Below are 26,126 nucleotides of genomic sequence, written 5' to 3'. Positions count from 1 at the left end.
AGGCAGGAGACAGATGGTACGTTTAAATTGGGTAATTTGAGGACATTTAACCTCTATACAAAGGTGTGGGCGCACGTAGGGAAATGAACAGAAGATAATGCATTACCCCTGGGCTAGCGAGGGAGGCAGGAAATGGTCACCAGAAATCCTAACGAGAAGAGAGCTGTGTGTGGAGAGGGTCGTCTAGCGGAAGCTGACCCCTGGTTGGGGGACGCAGACAACCAGTGGGGACCCTGGAGGGAGGAAGCCTGGAACCAACACCCTACCTCCCTCTCCGTCCTACCAGCCCCCTGCTGTTGCTCCTCCTTGGCGGACCCTGACCCAGAGCTGGGGGGGCAAGGGAGACTTCCTGGTAGGCTTTCCAGCAGAGTGGAGGGCTGGGCTAGGGTAGCCAGCCCTACACCGGAGTCCCTATCTTCACTTCGGTCATGACTTCAACCTGGGAATTCACAATAGTTTAAAACATGGAACGCACGGCCGTGCTATGGTCTAATCATTTGTCACTTGCCTGTCCTTTGAACCCCCTCTTCCCGTGCGTCAGTGTATGCACATTAATACAATGAACCAGTCGTAGTGTGCAAACGGCCCTCCTCTCTAAACCTTCCCTGCAGAATGGGAAGATCAGTCACTTGCTGGAATTGCTCTGGTTTAAAAGACCTTTCCTTCCGTCTTCGTTATAGTACCCAAAGACCCCATTCCTGTTCATGGTCTTTACTCAGCGGACTATTTTGGCAGTGCAAACAAGAATCTGAAACGCACTTTGCCATAGGCATTTGAACGTTTACTGTGACTCATCTGGGGTTTTCTATTTTGAGTTTTGCAGTATGTATTTGTTGTACTTGCTATACGTTAAATAACCGATACAATTTTTGACATTGTTTACTGCTATGTATTCTTTTTAAAGCTTAGTTTTAAGAGTCAGTCTCATTCCCACCCACCGAAAAAAAATTTTTTTAAAGCCCACGTGTCATGAAATAAGTAAATAAATAAAAGCCCATGTGTCTTAGATTAAATAAACCCCAAACCAAATGTGTATTTCCAATTACTTTATGGCCCTTCATACCCTTTCTCTCTAGGCTTACAGGACAATCGTATTATGTTTAATGGCAATCCTTTGTGCCTTTTCCTGGTTCTTAGCTATTAGGATTGCTGTATGGTGTGTTTAACAGAATTGGAGAAATGTATGCTGTGGCGTGTTCACTGTTCAGAACAGAGCAGAATGTTAGATTCTAATTTGCTCTTGCTTGTTAGCTCATCTGGTGAACTTAGGTCATTTGCTGTAGCATGGACTTGGTTTGCTGTTCTGGAAAAAGTGCTTCCTTCCTAATGATGGATCTGGTAAGGAATAGTAAAAAGTAATAACAATCCGTTATCTAATACACTGCCCCATAGAAGAGTGACTGACTTTTATTAGAAAGAGGCTTACTTAAGTCAAGGTGCACCATCACCTATTTGCCAGTAAGTAACTACTACGTCTGTCTTTTGTGCTGGCTGTTTTAAAGGTATATTTATTTATTTGAGAGAGAGAGAGAGTGCACGCACTACTGAGGGGAGGGGCAGAGGGAGAGAATCTTCCAGCAGACTCCCCACTGAGTGCATTGCCCCCACGCTGGGCTCCATGAGATCAGGACCTGAGCCGAAAACTAAGAGTCTGAAGCTTAAGGGACTGAGCTACTCAGGCGCCCCTGGGGCTGGCTGTTTTAAAGAGGTCCTTTTAAATGCTCCCATTAACCCTTTATGTATAGGCACTGGCCGCCCCTAGTCTGCGGTATTTGGTGTTTTTGTATGTAAGTATCCTTTCTTCCCATTGTATTTTATCCTAAAGGCTTTAAAAATGATAGGAAGTTAGAGTTGAAAAGAAACTTAACCTAGTCCCATGCACTTTGTTCTACAAATGAGAAACAAATGGGAAGCTGAGGATCCAAAACAGGACCCTGGGCCCCTGCCTTACAGTGTGCTCTTCACCGTGGCCAAATATCAGCTACTACAGGTGGTCAGCTTGGCATGCTACTTCTCTGTTGTTAATGACACGATCATATTTCTGCTCAACTAAATGAAGGAAACTGAACTTACAAAATCTTATATGTTTAGAGTTGGAACCTTAAGTTCAGAGGAACTTATTGAGTATTGTACAGAGATATGGGTTTTTTTTTTAACTGCCAAGAATTAAGTGTAAGCATCCAAATTCCTAACTTATCTGTGAATATGCAAAACTGGCCTGAATTCTAGCATGGCAGTAATTTAACTATTACTGAGTAACGCCTCTCCCCCCCTCCCCCATTTCGCATAGTCCCTAGTACTCCTGGGTCTCCCGCCCAGGCTGTGTTACTCACGCCTATTTCTTCCCTAGGCTGGGTAGGCCTATTTGTCTCTATCTCTTTTTGAGAGCACCTGCTTAAAACCTATCATTTTGCCATAAGGAAACCAGTGTCTTCCATAAAGAGTAATTTTGGTGGGCGCCTGGGTGGCTCGGTTGGTTAAGCGACTGCCTTCGGCTCAGGTCATGATCCTGGAGTCCCAGGATCGAGTCCCACATCGGGCTCCCTGCTCAGCAGGGAGTCTGCTTCCCCCTCTGACCCTCTTACCTCTCGTGCTCTCTATCTCTCGTTCTCTCTCTCTCTCAAATAAATAAATAAAATCTTTAAAAAAAAGAGTAATTTTGGAACAAATTACGATTTACCTACAGGCTTCTTCACATGGAGAAGTGACCTGTCTTTAACGTTATGTTTTTGAGTGACTTTAAAAGAAAGAGTAGGCTAATGTTATTTCTTTGATAGATGATCCAAATCCAGGACATTTTAACAGAAGAACCCAAAGTTACACTGGTTTATGCAGAAAATGGTACAGCGTTGCAAGGAAGTACAGTTGCGTCTGTGTACAAAGGGAAGCTACTGGTCGGCACCGTGTTCCACAAAGCTCTTTACTGTGAGCTCTAGCAGGTCGATCTGCCCCTGTGCCATGGACACCGTGAGCCCACCATTTCGACTGCTTGCCACATCTCCGGGGGCCACAGCGATCTCATCTGAACAGTGAATACTGACCCCCCATTTGGACATCTAAAAGGACGAAAGTGCTGTTTAACCGGGAAGAGAATCAATGCATAAGGCTTTTTTGAAAACACGGTAGCAAATCAGTCTATTTACCAAAAAAATCTTATCAATAAAATGGCTAAAATTGCTGTGTCAGTTGTCAGGCCTTTAATCATTTAACTGTGTGTGATCCAAATGTCCTTTCCCTAAAACGTGTGTTGCCTGGGAGCACGTGAGCTTATTGCTGCCTTGCTGAACCTTGTTCGGGAAACAGAGGAGGATAATCTCACAAGTCGTCTCAGCCTGCAGCCCTCACTCAGGGGCTCCGGTTCACCTGCTGGGAAACTAGATGTGACCTACAGAGTTCCCTGGGCTCCAGGCATCCCTCCTTAGCAAAGCCATCGGACATACTGGCACAATCTGACTCCCATTTCCCCTTCGATGTAGGACTTTCTCAGTAAATAGAAACCGAAATGACTTCCATTTCTCCTTTTACTCTCACTTACTTAATTCTGCGGTAGCAATGACATGTAGGAAACTCTTTTAACATTCTTGGGAGTGTCTGTTATCTCAGCATAAACTCTACATTTTAGTTGCTTTGACCCAGTGAAAAGAAGTTTGTTCGCTTCGGTGATTGAAGACAGACTGAAGCCCGTAATCCACTCAGGTAAAGCCAAATGGCCCCAAAGACAGTATTCTTACAAGTGGGGGCAGGCGGGCTGTTTTGTTGTTGTTGTTGTTGTTATTTTTAAGCAGGCTCCATGCCCAGGGTGGAGCCCAACATGGGGCTTAAACTCATGACCCTGAGACTGAGACCTGAGCTGAGACCAAGAGTCACGGGCGCTTAACTGAGCCACCCAGGCGCCCTCCCCCGCCTTTTTTTTTTTCCCCTATTGTAACTTGCAGGGGAGAATTAGAAGAAAACAGTAGAAAGGCAAACAAAAAAATTTAAAAAATCAACAGTCTTGGCCTATCTTCTGATGGACATGATTAGGAAGAAAAGATGACTTTTGTCATTTTCTTATAAAAGCTGGTCTGAAAAGTTTACCTGTCTTTGTCTCTTTTGAAAGTATGGCTTCCAGGCTGGAGGATGTTTTTGGGATGCTAGAGGCAGTCACGTTAGAAACAAAGTTCCTCCAAAGCACTTGCCATGACGACGGTCTGGCATGCTGGGAAAAACGGTTGGCTGATAAATTGAGAACTGTCAACATTTTAAGGCTACTAACTTAAAGTAATAAACGGGAACATTTTGTTTGGATCGAAAAACACTTTCCTCATATCAGATTAAAGTTATTTTAGTCACAACTTCAATGAGCATAATATCATGTGCCCTATGAGTGCTCAATTATTCGGTGAGGCTGTTCACAGCCCTTGAAGCTGGATTTTCTGAAATATTGTTTTGAGACTACCAATGGCTCTCGGGCTTATGTCGAAAAAGCCCCTGTATTTCCTTTAAAAAGTGTTGCTTGATATCATCAATGAAATAACTATATTCTGTTCTCTCTTGTTCTTGACAGAATAAGCAAATTCTGCCCCCCACCCACCCACCAGAAAAAGAAAGCAAGCTATTCAATTTGACACAGCATATGCTCACGATCAGTCAAAAAGGGACACATGATTCCCTTCAGTGAGGGGGTTTCGTAACACACTCCGAGGAAGAGAAAAACCAGCTTATTTCATTTATTTTTTGCTGAAGGTTTAGTCACAGATCAATTATGGTTCGTGTGTGTTTGTGTGTGGGTGAGAGAGAGGGCGGGGGGGGGCAGAAATTAATATTCCTCATTTGCTATATTCAAGTCTTCAGAACATTTAAGGTTTTAGAAATAAAATTGCTGCGAAGAACCCCCAAGAACCCCGTCCTGGGGGCTGGCCTGCCCTGAGCTTGCCCCGTGCTGTGTGAGGCCAGCTGTTGAATGCATTTGTCACAGACTCTTGCTGGGCTGACAGGTATCGGAAACGCGCTGTGGGAACCGCAATGCGGGTGAGGGAGCTTCTGGCGGAGCATCTCCTACTTCATGCCCAGTTCCATAATCGTGCTTTCATATGTAATGCTAGCTGCCAATTTACACTGTACTGGGGCTAAAACTTATTTTTCCTTTCATTTCCATGGAAAACGTGCACTTTGCTCTTGATGGATAGATGTATTTTGACAGTTAATACAGGTTTACCCAGTCAAGGCTTGTTTTACTTGAAGGTGAAAATGGAAGAGGGGGGGAAAAAACAGCCTACTCCGACAGATGTCCGTATTTCTCTTTTTATTGCATTCGTTGTCTAACAACAATAATACTCATTGGCAAGAAATTTATTTACACTCACAAATTTAATCACAGGTATTTTTAGATTGGTCAGAAAACAGAGGACCATTGTGATAGTTTGCTTTGAATGCCTCTGAAAACCAAAGAGTAAGAAATGTTGCTTGAAACGGAACAATCTAGAGAAGTACATATTAACCAAGCACAAGAGAACAATTCAGACATGGTACTATTGTCTCTTCCATGCAAATGATCAGACACCAAAATGTACAAATTAAAAGGTTCAGATAACATGCTGTCCATACTTATTGGACTTAAAATGGTTTTTCAAACAACTCTTTTCCTGCAGTGATATATAAAGGTTAAAATAAATCAACTTCTTACAATGGAACAGAATTCATTCTCTCTCATTTCTTTTTTCAGCTGACTGGTTTTGTTAGTGCTGTGTAGCAGGCATACTCGTGGTTTAATTGCAACACCATTAAAAAAATACAAAAGCAGTAGTGGTGACCATAAATAATATTAAGGAAAACATATATGTATATATATGTGTGTGTGTGTGTATATATATATATATATATATATATAAATATTTAAGGAGTTTTACAAAACACTAACTACATCTGATGTTGTTGGGAGGTGTTATCTAGCTGGAGTGCCTATTAATTCCCACTTTCCAAGGTAATTTAACTATTTGTGGCCAATTGTTCTTTCACGGATGACAGATTAAATCCTTCAAAGAAGACCTGGGTGTGTGAATAAAACAGCTGAAAGAGACAGGTACACCTTCCAACAACATACTCACGCTCACATCCACTTGCATTGTATTTGGCAATGACCTAACCATGCCGTCACTCCACAAAAGAAGTTAATAAATGATCATGTGATGACAACAGTGCCATCAGAGAGCCAGTAGTTAGTGACTTAAGCATCACAGCCACCAAATATGTCACTGCGGAGCATGAGCGAATGCAGAAGAACACGCGGTGCAATTTTTAGCCAAGGAAACTGCGCTCCGCAGTTGAAAATGCCCAAAGCTGCATAAATTTCTGAGGTTCGACTCAGCAATGTGCAATCTTGACATCAAAGCATTAACCAAACATTTGAGGAAACTTTATCTTACTAAAATACCAAGTATCTAATAAATCAATTTTACCAAAATATATAAACATGTAGAAGGATAAGTGCATTTAGTAGAAATACTTACATTAAAAAAATCTCTCAAAATCTTATGAGCCATTCAATGTATACACACACAAAAAGTGGCAATAAGGTTATGATTACTGCTTAGGGTCCTAACTGACATTACCAAGTTCCATATACAATATATATATATATATTTTTATGCAATGTGATTGTGAGGTGTGTGTGTGTGTGTGTATGTAAGGTAGGAATATATTCACACGCATGGAGTTCTGTACATCTACACACGCAGCATGCACATTATTGAGAAGTTGCCTCTGGTTCTCTTATGCGTTACCTCCTATTCATTCTTGAATCTCTAGCAGTTTTGGGGTTGGGGTAGGGCCAAGGATTGGAAATCACCCTGTTTCTGTCCTTCCCCACGCTGTAGATCTGGAAGCAGGTCACATGCTGTGTTTGATCCACACCACGCATGTATGTAGGCTTGGAAGTCACGACCATTCACTCGACACATCCGCACAGCACTGAAAGACCCTCTGTTTACCCTAAGGTAGAACTTGAGGCTTTTATTCTCCAGGGGAAAATGGGAGTCTGTGAACTGCTTCTTTGCCCTCTGACTTCCTGGTGGGATCAATTCTACACTGCCAGTGGTGCAGTAGTGGTTCAAAGTTACTCAAAATCTACTGGTGTCCTGTCTAGTATGATTTCTTCCCTCAGTGTTTTGGACCAAGACTAAATTTCCTGAGACTTTAACTACCTAAGACAAATATAAAAACAAAAATCTGCCCACATACCCAGGCTGTTTTTCAGGAATGAGTCACTGAAACACATTCATATTTCTTATACCACGCCTTTCTTTTGAGAATTGACTCCCCACTCCCATTTTTAGAAGGAAAACAACTCTAGTGGAAAATATGTACATTTTATTTCTGGACTTCATCCTTCAATGCTTAGCTTGAGAATAGTAGACGGGTAGATCCTTGATTAAAGGTAAATTTGAAAAGATATTTTTAAAAACCCTGGGCTTTTCTTTTCCACTTTACCTTTCCTTCAGAAAGCACTGAGGACTTAGCATTAAGTAGGTGACATGAACTGTAGTGACCTCTGTCCACCAGAGTGAAATGTCTCTCACCAGGGCCCTGCTGGGACAGAACATTTAGTTGCTCAAATGGAATTTGGTAATTCTTAAATATGTCAGTGTAATGAGGAGCTACAACATCTCCAAAGCATAAACATTTCTTTCAGAATTGTTGGGACATCTCCCTTTAGAATCTTCAAACACTGGGTTTCTTCTCTTGAAGCTCGGTCTACATAATCTTTAACACTTATTAAATGAGTTAGAATATCCATAAGCAATTTTTTATTTACCTCTTAAAAATATAACTTTAAAGCACATGTTAATCCTATTACACAAAGAACCTAGACAAGAATTCTTTGTCTTCAGTAAAAACCATAAAGGTTAATTAAGGTGCTAGATCCAACAACCTGTGACTGTTTTTGTAGCTCGGGCCTGGGACAGCTTACAATTTTGGGCCAGGGATGACACAGGATGAAAGGCAGCAGCAAGGGTTAATTTGGTTCCTCCCCTGTCCTCTTGCCACTTTGTTTCCAACAACAACAAAGAAGCCCAGAATAGGTGGTCCCATTTCATGGCCCTTAAAAGCTAAGTTTGGAATGAGCACTAGCATACTGCAGTCACAAACCACTGTGGGTTAAAAATCCTTCTGTGATGTTGAGGGCCGGAAATCCATGTCAACCCCAACGAAAGGAGGATAACATAGAATGATAGCTTTATTATCATGAAATTAATGGTGGACTTCATCAATGTGTCCAAATGGGCAAAATTAGGTTTCTGCCCTAATGTATCACTCTGAAGTACACTTCGGAATCAGGCAAAAAAAAAAAAAAAAAAAAAAAGAATGAGAAAATTTTTGCATAAACTGAGTTACTTTAAGGGAGATGGTCTTAAATCAAGTAATCTGTTATAAAAACTGAAGTCCTTTAATGGAAAACTCTGTCCCAGACATTTAGCTCATACAATGCTCCCCGTCTACAGCTTGGCCTCACCACACATTCCCTAACCCCCAAAGCATTACCTATACCCCAAAACAATCTGGATATTATTAGAGTCATACTGGGCTGTCATTTAGGGAATATAGTTCATAGTAACCAGATATTCCCTTTCTGTTCATTTTCTGATAAATAAAAAACTGCAAAGTCTTTAAGGTTCATGAAACAACAAGTCTATGTTAAACTGTATGGACACCGAAAACCACTAGCATTAAAGTAGGAGTTGTTGAAGACCCTGGAACCTCGATTAGGCATCATGCACTAGAGTCAAGAAAAGAAATCATATGGAAACAAAATGTTCAGAAGTTCTGAGGTCCTGCACTTTGTGTTCATAATCTTTGATCAATCAGTTTACATTTTATCCTTGGCTGGACAGTCAAATCAAGTGCCTTTTATGATTTCAGCAGTTTTAAGCAGTAATATTAAAATAACTCAGTAAGACCTAAAATCACTGTAACTTAACTTAAAAATAAAAATAGTTATAATACAAACTAAGTGATTTGAGGAATAAGAATTTGATTTATAACATTTTCAGTTGGTCATTGGTCTACACACTGGAAGTGTACAAATAAAGTTCAAGAACAATACTTCTAAGACATTTAAGGAAATGCAATATAATAGAGGTCATAAATTATGTGCAGAGACTGAGACTTATAGACAGTTCCAGTATATACGTCCATTGTCAAACATTACCAAAGTGTAAACATAACTTTAGATAGTCATCCTCTATTTCCACTATTAAAATGAATACAGAGCAAAACTTCCAGTGTGATCCAGATCACTTTTAGTCCCCCCAAAGGTAAGCAAAAAGGGCAAAAAGTTTACAATAGTGAGCAAGAGTATTACCAGATTTTGACTAATTTAGTCTTTTGGTATTAGGGAAGATCTACTGAATTGTGTAGTTCATGAATAGTGGTTCCTTGTTTCTCATCATATTAATAAATAGTGAAGCACCACACATCTCAAGTATTAATAGAGTATCCAGTATGGCAATCTCATTACCATATACCAAATGAAGACAGAAAAACATACATAGCGACTCTGATAATTGTAAAACACAATGTTACTTTACGTCAATGTTTCTGAGCACTGGATGAATGACCTGTACTAAGGACAAAAGGATCGAAGTGTAACAGACAATACTCTGTCACTGGAAAGGAAACGGGCTTTCGGGAAAGATAGGATTATAAGTTTCTAGTTCAGCCAATTCCAGATTTCAGATATTCACGCAAGCAAAAATAAAATAAAATAAATTAAATTAAAAATAAGTCACACTGTCCAAAATACAAGATGGTGCTAGATGGGCAGGAGCCCCTTTACATTATCTGTTAACTGTAACCTTCCAAAGCCTTCCCCCAAGCTCTGTGTATACAACCTTTCCAGCGAACAATATGGACCAAGACCCCCCTACCATGTAGTAAAAGGAAGTAAAATACTAGTTGAAGATTCATCTGGCCTCAACTCTTATTTTGAAACTCGTCCCTTGGAAAGTGGATGACCTCATTTTTACAGCCAATGCATCAAAGACAACCAGAGACAGGGGCATAAAAAACAAAACAACGACAACGAACAACAACCGATCATCTGAAGTTTCTCAAGATGGGTGTCTTTTCTCCTCCTTCCGCCCTAGTCTCCTATGCCTGAATTAGTTTGACGAAATACTGAAATCCTTCACATACTGGCTTTAAAATAAGCTGAACTGTCTCTGCTGGTAGACTATATCCTGTGGACTCTCTTAAACAAACTTTAACTGTAACATGGGAATCTCTGAAGAATGAAAGAGAATGGCTCAGAAAAACCATTCAAAACATCTCTAAAATCCAACTGTCAGCTCTCCTTTACGGGAACATTTGTGTGCTCAATAAAATTGCTTCTCTGGTTGCGTGTTACTCAAATCTAAATTTTCTCTAACCAGTATTCCTATTTTTCTTAAAAGTACATTTGTTAAAACACTAACTGAGCCCGCTTGGGAAATCTTAAGTAGAAAATATGTGACAAGTTCCTGATTGTGTCACAGCCAGGCCGAAGACTAGCCAGAATTTTCCCCAGGAGAGGAAACCTGAAAATGTTGGGTTTCCTTAAAAATCAATTTCCTGTTCAATTTGTTGGGGAAAAAAGGAACTATGTTATGCGTGTCGGTGAACTACAGAACACGCAGCGGGAGCAGAGTAAACAATGGATCCCAATATCCCGGGCTGCATTAACGTCTGATTTTTTTCCTTTGTTCGGCTCAATCTGGAGGATAAATGTTACCCTCAGAACCCCAAGGTAATACCCACATCCACATTCTGAAGGCTTCTGCTTCCTTCTGGGGTTAGCAAATAACAGATTCTTTTCTCTCCTTCAGATGCCCAGCAAGCAGAAGAGTTTGCTTGCCTTTTGCCGCCGTACGTAATTATGTGGCAGAGCACCCGTGTTTCTACAGTGGGGTTGTCTCACTGCCCAGACACAAACACGAGGGGAGAAACTCTCCCACACACTGGAGTATTCTGGAGCCCCAATCTCAAGGCAGAGCGGCGCTCTGGGTCATGCAGATACGTGCCATTGCCCAGTTTCAGGATTCCCAGACTGAAAAGTCATGGTGCTCCACTAACACCACCAGGGCATGGCATGCTTTTCTCGGGCAGGGTGACCCTGGTTCCCCCACAAGGGGTTGGTAAGTAAGAGAAGAGAGAAACACAGCTATTTTGCATCTTTCACAAATGAGATCCTTGGTTTGGTAATAAACAAAGGTGGCTTGGGATTATTTCAGGAGGTGAAAATTAAAAGTGTATTCTATTATTGCAGAAAATGCAGTTTTGCCACAAGCAGTTCCCCAGTCGGCCGAGAGCACGTTACCCCTGCCATCAGTTCCTTTGTCCCCGGGGAGGAGAGCAGGGTGGGAAGGGGGGAGAGCTGTCTGCGAGGGGGTGTGTGTTACTGTTCGCCAGCACCCTCTGATGCAGCGGTCATCTTTTCTGTCTTTTTAGACTTCCTCTGCATCTGCTCTTGTTCCTTCCTCCTCAGCTTTTCTCTCTGTTTTTCCATCTTCTCTTGAGCCTTCCGAGCCTTCTCTAGAGTTACCTTCATTTCCTTGAGTTTTTTTTTGACCACTGCTCGGTCCTGGGATGACGTCATTCCCAGAGCCTAGGAAGGAAATACATAGACAAACTGAACTTGAAAACCAATGACCTCTCTGCTTAGGAAGAGGTTGATATCACAATGTGTTCAGACTCAAGAACTGATTTAAACATAATCAAAGAGGTAAAAACCAAGAAAGAGCTGCTTATGTTTGCCAAAAATCTCCATACTCAGGGGCGGAGCTTTATTTGCCCTCTGAAGTGCCTACACAGTACGCCCTAAACCCCATTAAATACATGCTTTCCAAACTGGCAATTAATGGGTGAAGGAATTAAAAAAAGGGGGGGGCACAATTCTGCTTCTCCAACCTTTGGGCCATAGACATTTACAGGCAAAAGTACTGCTAAACTCATCAATATTTTTAAAAGCTAGGAGTGGGCACCTGCTGCCATAGAGGGCTCCAAGAAGGGCAGGGAGAACTGAAGTGGCTTCCTTTTTGCCAATGGAGTCATTTACAATGAGGACCAAAAATGTCTTTGGGGCCGGAATGCTCATGTCAGCATGACTAGCCATTCCCTCCCTGTAGGCAAACCTATAAAGGAATCCTGTTAATGAGGAGGTTGCTTAGTGAGCATGGAATTCAGAATAAGGGGAGTTGGTTGCGTACTTTAAATGTTTCATGACCTTCAGAATCAACAGCGGGATGCATCCATCTCCCCAACAGGGACAGCCTTGTCAATGGGTCCTTCATAATCACAGACTATTGATTGATCTCTAACCTTTTCAAGACTGTCAAGGATACTCATCTGCCCTTCAGCCCAGCAGGGGACTGAAGTTGGGGGTGGGGAGCCAAATGTAAGCTCTTTTTGCCCTTTTTTCCCACAGGGATGGATTCCCCGCCCCCCCCCCCCCGCCCCCCAAGTCTCTAAAAGGGATGGACTGGACAGGTGAAATGACAGTGGGATGCAGCGGGGGACACACGGCCTGCACATACTTGGGGAAGAAAGTTCTGAGGAGAACATCGTCCCAGTTTTGGAGAGGTGTGCAGGGAGCAGCGGGGGTGGAGAGGAAATGAATAAAGAAGGAAAGATTCGTGGATCTAGGTTTCACTCTCATGTGATCAAAAAGTCCACCTTGGCCATTATTACAACTCCTACTACACAGGAAGTCAGCAGACTTCACGTATGGACCACGTGTTGCCCGGTGGAAGCAATGGAGTGAGTCCCTAGCTCTCCTACTCCGCAGCCTCCTGTTTGATTCAGAATCCCTGACAACTTTCCGAAACTTCGTTTACTACTCAGAAATGATGCAACGACCTTTCTGCGGACCGTTGGTGAGAATTCCCTCGCAGATATGCAGAACGCTCTTGTCTAAGGAAAACATTTTAGGCACCATGAGCAACACAACTTACACCTGATAACCTCACACAGAGATATAATTCTTTACCTTAAGTTTATTTCCATCCAACTGCAGGAGTTGCTCGCCAGTGATGTTTTGGGCACTGAATTCAGATACATACTGCTCCAGATTTAGGCTCATTAGCCAGTGAGAAACCTGCTGCACGCTCCATTCATGAACGGCCCGATTCTGACACTGACTGTGTTTGGGAGACTGTCCATCATCAAGGATCTGAGGTAGGAATGTTACGCAGTATTGTTAAAGGACCAAAATGCTATGGCTCAGCGCGGCTTATTATGCTATCAAAAGGAATTTCTTGCCTACCAGAGTCACATTTATCTTTAAACCATAAAATGAATAAGCTAATGGTTCTAAGTTGTGTGTGTAACACACACACGTAGTTATCGCCTACATTTTTGTTAGGTATTTGGAAATTTAAAAACTCCCCCAGATAAAGCAGCATTATTAATGTAGGGTGTTCCCTACTGAAAAATACACTCCGATGTTGCAAGCCTTTACATCAGAACACCGTGGAAAGAGTATGAGATGCAGAAAACAAGTATTTGATTGATCTCTATATGCAATGCATCACTCTGCGTGTAGCCTCTGGTAAGTCATTAGAGGTATATAAAAATACATTTAGAAATATTGAGGTATCTTTCCCTTAAAAGAGCAAAGCCTTAAGTCCTCAAGCATTATGAGGGGAAATCTTGCAGCCAGGGTTTCCTTTGTGCAGCAAGCAAACCCGTGAGGAAGGCGGGGCAGGTAATGTTCCATAATGACTTTTAATAAATGAGTAAAGTGAGGCTCAGCCAGTCTACGTGTCTGTCCGGAGCACGCAGCGAGTGACCGGGGGAGCTCAACAGTTTGTGGTGTATCCCGAATCTCGGGCTCTGCCCAGTGCAGAACACCACTTTGACCAGCGCAGAGGGCAGTCGGTTCCTAGAACCTCTAAGCTGAGAGGCAATGGAGGCGATGACAGGTCTGGGAATCACCTCGGGGAGACTGACGGGCTGGGGCAGGATGGGGCAAGCCGAGATGAAGGCAGAGAAGGTGGAACAGAACGGACCGTGTCAAGGTAGTGGTGATGGGGGAATCAATCAAGGGACTCTGCAGGTAGAACCTGGTGATCATCTTGCCTCGGAAACATCTCTTAAACTTCGGGACAGACAAGGGCAGAGAGCAAAATGATTTAACACAAGGAAACCCTCCACTACAGACACAAGAACTCTTGTACTGTTTGAGTTTTGAATCATTTTGCAGAGACAGAAGAGGAGGTTCAAACAGTACCACCGAAGCCACGGCGCACAGCCCACCGAGAGCTCACCTCGTCATCTATCATATCCAGGCTCTGAGTGGGGGGGCAACAAAGGAATCAAAAAGAAAAGTGTTATAGAAATAGGAGACACGACATACATAGTACAAAGATTTAAAATTACAATCACACCAGGCCTGAAGAGTATGGGCAGAAAAATTTAAGAGACAACAAGTTTTATAAAACAAAAATCATGTTAGAAAGAAATAACTTAGAGCAAATATGTGGAGCAACAGTATCTTTATGTACAGTGCTTCTCCTTCTCCGGCCCCCCGCCCTAAATAGTGGCATTTCTGTCTTCTCCTTATCTCTTGGGGCACTAAGTCCATCACTCATGCAATTTCCTGTTTCTCTGGAAACACACTGATCTTCTGGGAATTCTTGGCAACGCTAATTTGACCCTGGCTTCTAAATAAGTGATCCTCACCCAGTTTTTCTCCCCTCTCCACTGCAGTGGTTCTCAATCAGGGGCCACGCTCGACTTGGGGTAGGGGTGGTGGGGCGGGGGTAAGGGTGATGGTGGGGGAGGCGAGGGAGAGAGGGGATGGACAGTCAGTAAACTCCCCTGTGATTTCTGAGCTGCCCCCTATTCTTGCTCTCTGGTGCCCAGCCTCCTACCCCCAGCCCCCTGCTCAGAGTCCTCTCAATGAAGTCAGAGTAAGGTGGGGGAGGTCCCTGGAGAGCTTTCAAGGGGCTCAGAAACAATACTTTGCCTTCATTTTGAGATAGAGAGAGGAAAGAGAGAGAAATCAAGATTTCACATCAAACAAGAAACCATGGTCCCGATGATTTACATGCAAAATCTACTTAAGGACGTTTTCCTAGGGATAGGTGACGGGCACAGTGCATGACCTGAGAAAGCGGGTCTGTGTGAGCACCACGAGCGTACCTCATCTGACGACAGTGCTAAGGACTGAGAGAGCCCCGGCGTTTTGGGTTCGGCTCCCAGGCCACTAAGGTCTGCTGAACTGGTACTACTGGGACTGAAGTCATCGTTGAAGGTAAAATTCTGTAAAAATAAATGAAGCTCAGTGTTAAATGAGCACAGTGAGGGAACCAGAGGTAGGTGTATTTGCAAGTCCTAAAAAGGTTCTCTTTAAAGTCATCTTCGGAGAAATTCAGATTTAGTTTGGTGATGACCTTCAAGCAGCGGTGGTGGAGAGTACTGGGCCTTTTGTAACTGATAGGGAATTCTGGGCGCTTTCTCCATCAGACGGAAGGATAGGTGTTCTGGAGAAATCATTCTTCAATCCCTCTTCAAGGATACAGCCTTCATTATCCTCTGCAACAGCTCAGAGGAGTAATATTAATAAGCCTATCTTCTTTGACCCTACTCGTGATGAGTAACAGTGCAAGTAAAAATACAAGATGGTGTGGAGAGCCTGAGTTATTAGGAACAGATGGCCATCCATATTAGAAAGGTAGCTTGAGCACCTCCTGGGAAGGATCACTTGCTGCTGGCCGTGATAAATACTGTGAGAAATGGCAGATCCCCCTCTGGATATAACCTTCGAGATGATGAGTTCTGGGGGAGGTCACAGTCTGCCGACACACTAGTAGTTACATGCTAAAATACAACTCTTACACAGCCCGCAGAGCACCAGAGAGGCTGCAGGACAGACACACTCTCCAAGTAATCACCTGGGGCCGGTGGAGTGGGGAGGTGGGGTGTAAAAAGAAAAAAAAACAAAAAACTTCCCCAGAACTTCATCAAAATGTTCAGTGGCTATTAAAGTCCAGTAAATTCAGAATGACTACATGGCTGCATTTGTGAAAGTATTTTAAACCAAATTTGGAGTCTCTCCAGTGCAAGATAATGGTAGAATTATTCCAACTACACTTAGATTTCTCAGATCCAATACTGAAAATGTTTCAAGATCCAAGTGGTCTACTGCTGCCAAAGCTTCTTTTGCTAGCAATTCTAGAATGACTGGCTTCTGAGGAACTCTAAGCCCTTGGCCAACACCATCTTGTCCCATATTCCACTTCCTTAGGAACTGGCCCGTTAGTTTTCCATTAGGCTCCCTTGCCACTGGGTTCAGTCGGTTGTCAAAAATAACTACCATGCCAGAGGCTGCAGAATTCAGTTCCAAACAAACCCCAGCGTTTGCTAAAACTTCAGACATGGAGACTAAATGCGAGCACGCAGAGCTAGGCTAGGAGAACATGTAAGCAGGAGAGCATTTAACACAACACATTACTATTTGATATGGTCAACAGACACACAACCCCAAGCCCTGTCAAGACCCTGTGAGCCGCTGACCTCAAGAAAAGAGTTAAATTCAAATCACATTAATCACACGTTTCTGTTTGAGAAAGAAAAGCGAACACAGATAAAAGGAGACCAAACAACATGTGAACGTTAGCCACTGTATGTGTTTCAGTAAAATGTTAGATAAGGTTTGCAGCGTCATGCTGGAAATAACCATCATGCATCTAAAAACAGACAACACCCATGCAATTATATTTTCTAATTCTGCTAAAGTTAGAGAACTTTGGTGATGAGATTGTAAGTTTTCCAACAGGGAAGTTTGATTTAAAAGAAGAAATAAGTAAGGGTGCTATGCCAGCATTGGTTTGTTTTAAAGAGTTTCACTTAGATATATTGAACACATATTCAGTCCCAAATTTATTTGTTTTCCAGTAAATCTCGAAGAGCATAATAAAGATAGTCTTGTAATGTAATTTAAAGTGGAATACTTGGTAAACAGATCTATCATACTGTTCCATGATTCAAATGCATCTTTCCCAGCATGGCTTAACTGTCAAACTGAGATTAAATAGCAATATGTGAAAAGACAGGCAAATCAAAGATTAACGTACAATCTAGAATGGAATAGCATTAAAGAGGGTGACGGTTAAACGAGGCTTTCCTTTTCCCCACACAAGAAATACCATGCATGGCTTATTGCAGTGTTATCACATTGGTTTCTCGGGTCCAGAGTAAACACACAAGTTGAGAATCCTTTCCAAAGATTGGAGAGGAGGAAGGATTTGGGGCTTTCTTGTTTGCTTTTTAAATCCATGTGTTTTCTACCTTGGACCCCTTTTTATCTGAAATTAGAGTTTCAGGAGAAGGCTGAAGGGGACTTGTAGGTGAAGGCAGGTCCCTGAAGGAATAGGATCCTTTTCGGCTCTCATTAAACCACGAGAAAGGCATGCACGGCGAGCGGGTGGAGGCGTGAGGTGCGGGAGACGGCTTGGGTTTCCAGTGTTCCAGCCTGCCTCTGAAGATCCTGTTTTATGGAAAAAAATGCACATGTCAGACAAAGGAAGGGCAGGTGTGACACTTGTTCAACTGAATTCTGAAGGGACTCTGAATAAAGTTCAAAGTAGCAGTTTGACAAATGGTTCTACACGACAGAGGAAAAATTTTGCATTTTTGACTAGGACATTAATCTCAGTAGCTATCTTCTTTGCATCGCAATGGATTCTAGAACAATGGTCAACATTTTCATATCGCTATTGCCATAGTGAATTCTTATGAAATGTGTCTATTAAGTGCATGTGGATGAATTAAAGTCAGAGGGGCACTGTCCTTCTGGAACTGCTATTAGGTTAACCACCACACCACACCAGTCCCCTTATTTGGGTGACCTAGCAGTACCTTACTGCCAGTGACATTAGCTCTTAGCCAGCATTCTTTCCTGGCCTTCTCTGAACTCATGCTTCCAAGAGTTTGGGACTTTAGAAAATGAGGTAGTTAAATAATTTGGAAATTTCAGGGCTTATGATACTTTAAGCAGAACACACACCTTATTGGTTTTTCATCATAATCGGAGTGCTAGCTAGCCACATCAGCTGAATCGACCCAGGTGATCAATGGAGTGACAGATGTGGCAGCCAATCACCCTCACACCCCCTCGGAGGAGACCGGACGGCAGGTCTTAACACTCTCCTTGGAGGACCAGGATCTGTCACCTCTCGAATACATGGCCTTGAGCCTTCTCTCAGCCTCTATTTCTCCTCTGTAAAAGGTGGATATTTTATGTAGCTCACATGTGGTTGTTAAGAATTAAATGAGATAATATGCGTGAAAGTGCTTGGGAAACTGTGAAAAGTATAAAGGCATAATGTTTAACATTTAAAGGATTCAAAGGCATTTGAGAAACAGTTTGAAAACAGATATTTTTATCAGTGCATGTACTTGCGTATTTATATTTATCTTTTGGTTAGAGAAAAAGAATTATCAAGAGCTGAGGCAGGAATGGGCAGTGGTTTCTGCGCATCTGGGAAGAGGTCAACCCTCAATATGTCCAAAGGAGATTTGACACAGTGCCTAGTATTTGTTGGCTGTTGATGTCATGACGGCAAAGAGATTGCCTTTCAATTAAAAGTGCCTCCACACCACAGCTAGACAACTCATGACCCACACGCATTCTGGACTTCAGTCTTCTCACGTCGCACTCCAAATATTCTGAAATATTATATACTTCAAATATTTCAAAATATATTTCACATTTACATAAACAGTGTAACTCCTGTTTCTGTTCTTTCCAACGTTACTGGGAGACTCTAATGGGACAATAAATGTAAATGCATCTTGTTAACTGCAAAGCAATCTACAAATGTAAAGGGATTATAAAAATAGTGACTAAAGAAAACGGAGATGCCAGAAGTTTTGGCAGAATGCTGAGATCATAGGTTGGGTGAGTATAATGACTGGTCATTTAAAGATTCCAGGATATATCTGATGATTATGATGGTGAATTCCTTTTTCAAAAAAACAATAAAAGGGACTGTAAAGATAACAGAGAAAGCCCAACGAGAGATGTGTCAACCTTCAGTCTCATCCTAAAGTCTAAACTAAAAAAATTCTGTATCCCGAAGTCTCCTTACTTGCTATTAAAAGACGGGGTAGAGGGGGAACAAGAACTGGACTTAAGAGACCACGCTAGCAGAGGCAGACCGGTTTTCTGTAAGAAGCACTTTCTATTCCTGGGTCGTGGACCAGTGCAGTGTTTCCCAAACAAGACCGGTAAGAGTCACCCGGGGCAGCTGCTCATATACAGGTTCTTGGGCACCTGGGCTTATCGAATTAGAATCTGGGAGAGAGGAAGGGAGGAGTTCGTCTGGAATCTGCATGTTAACACGTCTGAGTTGACTCTTGCAAGTTTTTAGTATCTACATTTATTTCTATTTTCCTGAATGCAAATATGAGGTTTCTGGAGAATGGGTGACTACTTACGGAAAATTATTGCACTGGGTCCCCATGCCCTACTTTCGTCTTTCCAGAGTGACAGAATGAAAGCCAGTTGTCGTCCTATTCTTGGTCTACAGGTGAGGAATCTAAAAAATACCAATCTGGATGATTAGATAAGACAGGGACAGTAGTGCTGTCCCCACCTCCCTTCTGGTAGAGGGAGAGAAATCTTATCGCCTTCATGTAAACAAATTCAACTAGGGAAGGATCCTGGGTTCTTACCCTTCAGAAAGTAATATATGTCTTGGGGGGAGATAAGACCAGTGTCTCCAGCTTAACAAGCCTGGGAATGTCTCCTTGAAGCTGGGTCTCATCCCCTCCCCCCATCCCACTCCTTGAAAATGAAACCATACACCTCATGGGAGGTAAATCTCTGCAGTTCTATCTATCCAGTCATAATTTAGCTTCTAAGGCCTGACTTTTAAGCTCAAGTTCCACAGTCCAGTAAAAATGCCCAGAAAGCTCTAACTGTGCAGAACCATACAAATATTTTTTTCTGCAGTCCTACATTATCATTGGACATATCTGAGATAAACTGGACCTAAGGATTATTTCCCCCTTTGGTTATTCATTTCCAAATCAATTAATCAAAGTAGCATGGAAGTTTTTTTTTTTAAGAGTGCCATTCATAATTCAAAAAGGTACAGCAGTGCTTAAATATATGGATATTGTTTTAAAGTTTATAAACAGGCCATAATTAATGACAGCATGACTATCTTGTCCTGCTCCCAAGTGAACTGCCTTTGTAATGATGCTTTTGGGACAACCACCACCATGCCCATTTTTTTTAATTAGGCAGAAATAAGAATATTATTGCCTACTTGCTGTCATCCTAATGCCTTATTTGAAAAGGACTTTGGATTCAAATTCTGACCATGGAACATTTCAAACAAAATCTCAAGACCACATATCATTAAACTCTTTCATAAGAGCCTCACTGCCAGGAAAATATCAAGACTAATAATTCCATGAGGACTTGTATATCCAGCACTGAAGACAGGTCCCGAGGCCATATACAGTGTGAGTGTGATGAGTGACATCATGGAAGCTCAGCTTCGGGGGACATTCAGAGGCTTTCTTCTCCAGCTTTCTATACAAGATGATGGAAGGACTGGAGGAACTGTCAGATAGAAAGCAAAGAAAGCCCACTTCTAAGGAAATAACCAGTGTCCTCACAACTGCAAACCACCAGGTCCTGGAATCCTTTGAAGAGAATTTTCCGGGTCTCCAGGAGGTCTGGCGATGCCCCTGCTGAGGCTGTATCTTTGGGTAGCCTCGACTCTAAAACACCATGAACTGAGGTAACCTCTGTGTGTCTCCTACTATCCTGAATGGTCAGTATGTTTCCATTTGTTTGGACCTAGGGTATATTCATCAAAAAAAGGAACCTCGCCATTACTTCATAATTACAGATCTATCAGCTTAACAGACATGCTTTCTAAAATAAATACCAATTTCCTTTTGGACAATTTGAACTCTTGGGCCTACAAAAGGAGCAGAGAGAGCTTGGAAGCAGTCATACCATTACTGACCACTTATAGCCTTTCCCATTTGGTGGAGAAATCTGTTAAGAATAACATAAAATTCTTCCTTCTCTCCTTACTACCTTCCTCCATTCCCTCTCTCCTCCCCTCCCTCTCTCCCTCCCTCCCTACATAGACAGTTTTGACTCTGACAGCAGGTTATGGTCTGGGGTGCATAAGCTTCGTAGAGATCCTTAATAATCCCCTTGAAAAATCAAGATTGGTAGAAATGAGTGTTTCATGGATCTGAAAATAACTTCCAGAGGATCAAAATAGGTATGTGTTCTGTAATTCATCTTCTTTTTTAACTTGTACAATAATGTCTCACTATCATTTTTGGTAAAAATGGAATTACAGGTCACTGATGTAACCCTGATTGTTTTATTGTTAGGAACTGGGAAAAAGAATGGCTTCAAATTAAGTCTCTGTCATATTAAATTGTCATGGGGGGGCGGGATGAGGTGGGGGTAATCACTGTTTCCTGGCATTTAAATGGTTTATAATTAACAACCCTTACAGAGCTGTTAACCCAATACATACATCTTGAAACCAGTTCATTCTGGGGTCAGCACCCCAAAATTAAGCTGCTCAGGTAAACATTCCATAGCAATTTTTTTTTTTTTGATTTGTCTTAACTTTGAATACAAGGTGTGTGAACTGAATGTCATCGAGATATAATTAGGAGTTCAGGAACTGCCAGAACAGAAAAAGTAAAAGCAGAATATAGAATTCAAGCAGGTAGTTAAGGAGATTAATTGAAGAAAGTTAGGTGCATTCAGAGGAAGGGGTGCAGACTTCCCTTTATTCAAATCAGAGGAAGTAATTCCGTAAGGTTCTAACATCCACTGAGGAGACTGAGGTTGTAAAAGCCAGCCCCTTTGGAAGGACACTTGGAGACCCTCAAAGATAACAGGTAGGACAAGCAGGTGTCCACCTACAGGTCAGGCCAACTACCACTGACACATCCTGCTTCGACCCTGAGTTATGGTCCAAAGCGCCGATTGATAACCCCAATAACCCGTCTGAGATGGTCACTGTAGTGTTTAACCTTCATTTCTTACAGGGTTCTGGACATGCTACCACAGAACATGACAACTTAGCATAGCAAATATTTTAAGGTGAAGGAATCTGAGAAATGGCAGGTACGTGAAGGGTTCTCTGACCTCCCCACTGCCCCTGAAGCAGATCATAAGATCTTATGGGAGAGGTGCCCTCCCTATACCTGGAGGAAAGGAACATCCTTGTCTGTAGATGGAGGGATACCAAGAGGGATCTGAAGGAACAATGCTTTGGGGAACGAAGAGGCCTTGCGAAGTTTCCCATTTACTACCCTTAGTTCATACCCTTTTGTCCTCTCACATTTTTTCCAAGACTTTCCACTCTTCAACAAACCTAGCATTAAAATGCTCAGGCTTAACCACTTCTTTGGTCTTCACTTCCTGATAAAGGTTCCTGCATCACACAAAGCTTACGTTCAATCAGTGTGTATGCTTTCCCCTTGTTAACCTGTCTTCTGTCAATCTAATTTATAGGACTCCAGCTGGAAAACCCCAGAGGGTAGAAGGGAAAAGGTCTTTTGTGCCCCCTCTGCATTCATAGGAGACGGGGAAACTGTTCCCTTAATGAGTCCTCCCCATCCTGGGAAGGTTTAAAATGAAACAGCAAGATGATTATGTAAATAAAAATTTGATATTTCAAAACAAAAATGTTAGATTTAGGAATAATAAATATATTGCTTAGGATTTAAGAAAATTTGTATTATTAGAAATCTGAGAGAGAAGTCTGTCTATTCATTCTATCTTAATATATTTAACTGGTTAAGATGAAAAATAATCAAAGTGATAAGAGCACTGGATGTTTACAGCCTCTATGGTAACATTTTAATCGACTAGATTTTCAAAAGTTTTTTCAAGTGCAAGAGTGTTGATGTGTTAGGAATGTCAAAGTTTGTCAGCTTTCAAGCACTGGGACGTACTTAAAAAGAAAACGGACAGATTAAATTTATAAGTGCAGTTTTCTAAAAACAGGATAGACAACTACATGGGAACAAGATGGCTCTACTGAGGCCAAGCTAACATTATTCAAGGGTCTCTATAAATTTTTTTATAAAATTTTACTGGATATATAAACAAAATGACAAGATTTGTAAGATGAACTGAAACTCAAAAAAAGGTAGGTTTTAAAACTGGAGACTTGAATCAATTACTTTTAATTTATAACCCAAATAATCCTCTTTTTAAGGAAAGCCATCTTTGGGCATTAAAACTATCAAGTGAAGGGGAGACCCCGCAGAACTGTTATGTCAAAGTTAAGCACTCCATAGGGGCTTTACTGAGTTTTCATTATCGTTGTTCGTGCCTTAAACGCTCTCTTGAAACTTGCCACATTGAAATTATTTTGCCATTCTCCTCTGGCAATTTACAACTGCATTTTGTTTCCTGTTTTTTAAATAATTTTTTTTTTAAAGAAATTTTGGGTCCTTTTTGGGGTGCCTCTGTGGGTCAAGTTTAGGCAGTGGTGAGGTGCTTTTCTCTTCAGGCACGTATGACAGTATTGTTGAAGATGTTATATTTTAAGTACCAATGTTAGTTTTTGCTTTATCTTATTCTTCCCCATGAATTTGCCTTTAAAATAAATTATATTGTTACATCTTTTGTACCTCTGTGTGTAAAGAAATTATACTGGGAACACAGAAGAGTAGCTATAGATTTAAAAAAGAATAGACAAACAAGAACACATGTATTGTGATGAGCACTGAGTAATACACAGAAATTTTTGAATCATTATATTGTATCCCTGAAACTAACATAATACTGTGTATTAATTATACTTCAATAAAAAAGTAAAAAAAATAAACAGGAAAAATGCCAATTTATAGATCAACAGAATGAGTTAGAACTGAAAAGAGGATGTTTTTCATAGAATCATATGGATTAACCCTGTCCAATAGAAATACAATATGAACTACATATATAAATTACAATTTTCTGGTAACCACATAAAAAAAGAGGTAAAATTAATTTATATTTTATTTAACCCAAAATATTCAAAATATTATTATTTCAACAGGTAATCAGTATTATAAAATTTTTAATAAGGTATTTCACATTTTTTTTCATACTAAGTCTTTGAACTCCTGCATGCATTTTCTCCTACAACACATCTCAATATAGACTAGCCACATTTCTAGTGCTCAATGGTCACATCTGGCTAGAGGCTACCATATTGGATAGTACAGACAGAGATGGCTGGGGAGTTGGAGACCATGTAGTTTTAATCCATCTGATTATTTTTTGGTGGGAAACCAAGGTCTAGGAAATTCAGAGCCTTACCTATGGCAAAGCCAGGATGAATACTTGGATTCCAGCACAGTGTTTTTTCCACAGTTGACGCTTCTAAGGGGAATGCAAATTCACCTCCACAAAGGTGTGTCATCTCTCTTCCTGTCGTTTTCCCACACGCCACTGTCTAGCCTTGTTCTGAGATGCACATAACTGCTAACACGCTTTTCCATTCTGCCACTCAACCAGGAGCTTCTCCCACAGAGCTCCAAAGCAGGTACTCTACTGACATCAGTGGCAACTTGCTCTAAAATGAGGGTAGTATTTTTACCCTTTGTCGACAAGCTCTGACAACCCACTCACTTTCCTGCTTCTGTTCTTTGCTATGCTGCCTGTTTAAATCAGAATGTTCGCTGAGCACATATGTGAAAAGGCTAGGACCGAGCCATATTTTTTGTAGGGTTTATTTATTATTATAATTATTGAACCTCATCTATTTGTTTCATGTTGGTCGTGCATGTGAGTCATTAGGTCTCCCCAAGGAATACAATAAAGTAAACTCTTAACTCTTGAGGAAGGAAAAAACTAAAACCAAGACCGAATTTAGCAAACCTCTGGTCTTGCCTCTTTAAAGTCCCGCAGCCTCGGGCTAGAACTGATTGAATGACCTCATCTGATTTTTACAGCCTAATAATGAAAAGCCTAAGAGATAAGATCACTAACTCAATTCATGAATCATTCCCTCTCTTTTCTGAGAAAGCTTCACAGAGGTGATGAGTTCATTCCCAGTCTCCCCCAACTGCAGTGGGACCCTGAAGCTGACGGTGCTTACCACCCACCCACCTTCGGGGGCCCTGTGAAACCAACTCAGTTGCAGGAAGCCCCTACTGGGCAGTAACTCTGTTTTCTGACCTATGTTTTAAAAGGTTCTGGGCCCATTATCAATCTATGTAGGAGCAGAGAGGCTGTCATTAGATTTGATTAGCGTTAACCAACTACTGTGATAGCTCAAAAAATTGTTCTGTGAAACAAAAATTCCTCCCTCTTCTTCCCTTGTTCTATATATTTCAATTACATGAATTCCTGTCAGGCCTGCCAAAATTCTACTATGACTACAGATAATTATAAAATTATGATTCCAATTGAAAACTATTTTGTAGCATTGGTACACGTGTAAATACTTGTGACCAGTGAAGCAGAAAGACTTCAGGGTTAGTATTTTAAAAATACTGAGCTGGCTGGCTGCTGGTTCCAAAATTGGCATTCGCTGCAGTGACAGCCCACCCTTGACTCCCTGGGGCTGGCCTAGAGTAAAGTGCGCGCTCACCAACAGAATCAAGACTTGCTTGCTTTTCACCTGGCGTTTGTACAGGGAGGTGATAGCCTCTGGCTACTAGGATGAAATTCAGTCAAACCTTCTCCCCACTGCTGGATACTTCCTTCCATCCTTTTCCGAGTGGAGCCTCAAGGTGAGAGGAAGTGACTGCCTCAGAAGTCCAGGGGCCAAAAGGAGGGCAGTGTTTACTACAGAAGTGTCCCAGCTTCTCTCCCCTTGTGCATCTGGCGTCTCTCTCCCTGAAACACTTGCAGTTTTTATGGTATTTTATCCTGAGTATATTTGATCGTTTCCTATTCCTAATTTTAAAGCACACAGCAGACTGTTTTATATTTCTCACTCCAAAACCACACAAAGTTAAATTGCTTTTGAGTTGGGTCATGGACTTATTTTTTCCAAGAACGGTGTCCTCGATATAAACAGAGCTTTTTACGCTTTCTCCATTGTACAGGATCAAACCACCACCACAACAGACTAACACAATTAATTTGGGAATTCCCTCTTCTCATCCCTGAC

The 26,126-nt window shown here is 41.6% G+C and overlaps 2 protein-coding genes across 2 annotated transcripts in view; one reads left to right on the top strand and one right to left on the bottom strand.

Annotated features, from left to right (window-relative positions):
* PON1 (paraoxonase 1) overlaps window positions 1-2,936 on the top strand; it is a 32,520-nt gene extending 29,584 nt beyond the window's left edge. Inside the window, 1 exon segment of the mRNA XM_027573461.1 lies at window positions 2,778-2,936. Coding sequence (XP_027429262.1) covers window positions 2,778-2,936 — 159 coding nt within the window.
* Window positions 2,937-5,269: 2,333 nt separating this feature from the next.
* PPP1R9A (protein phosphatase 1 regulatory subunit 9A) overlaps window positions 5,270-26,126 on the bottom strand; it is a 315,687-nt gene continuing 294,830 nt past the window's right edge. The window contains 5 exon segments of the mRNA XM_035723249.1: window positions 5,270-11,620; window positions 13,001-13,183; window positions 14,280-14,303; window positions 15,157-15,276; window positions 17,305-17,503. Of these exon segments, the coding sequence (XP_035579142.1) occupies window positions 11,411-11,620; window positions 13,001-13,183; window positions 14,280-14,303; window positions 15,157-15,276; window positions 17,305-17,503 (736 nt within the window). The 3' untranslated portion in view covers window positions 5,270-11,410.

The sequence above is a fragment of the Zalophus californianus genome, chromosome 12, assembly GCF_009762305.2.
Source record: "Zalophus californianus isolate mZalCal1 chromosome 12, mZalCal1.pri.v2, whole genome shotgun sequence".
NCBI lineage: Eukaryota > Metazoa > Chordata > Mammalia > Carnivora > Otariidae > Zalophus > Zalophus californianus.
Note: the sequence above shows the minus strand (reverse complement) of the source record. Positions and strands in the feature narration are given on the sequence as shown.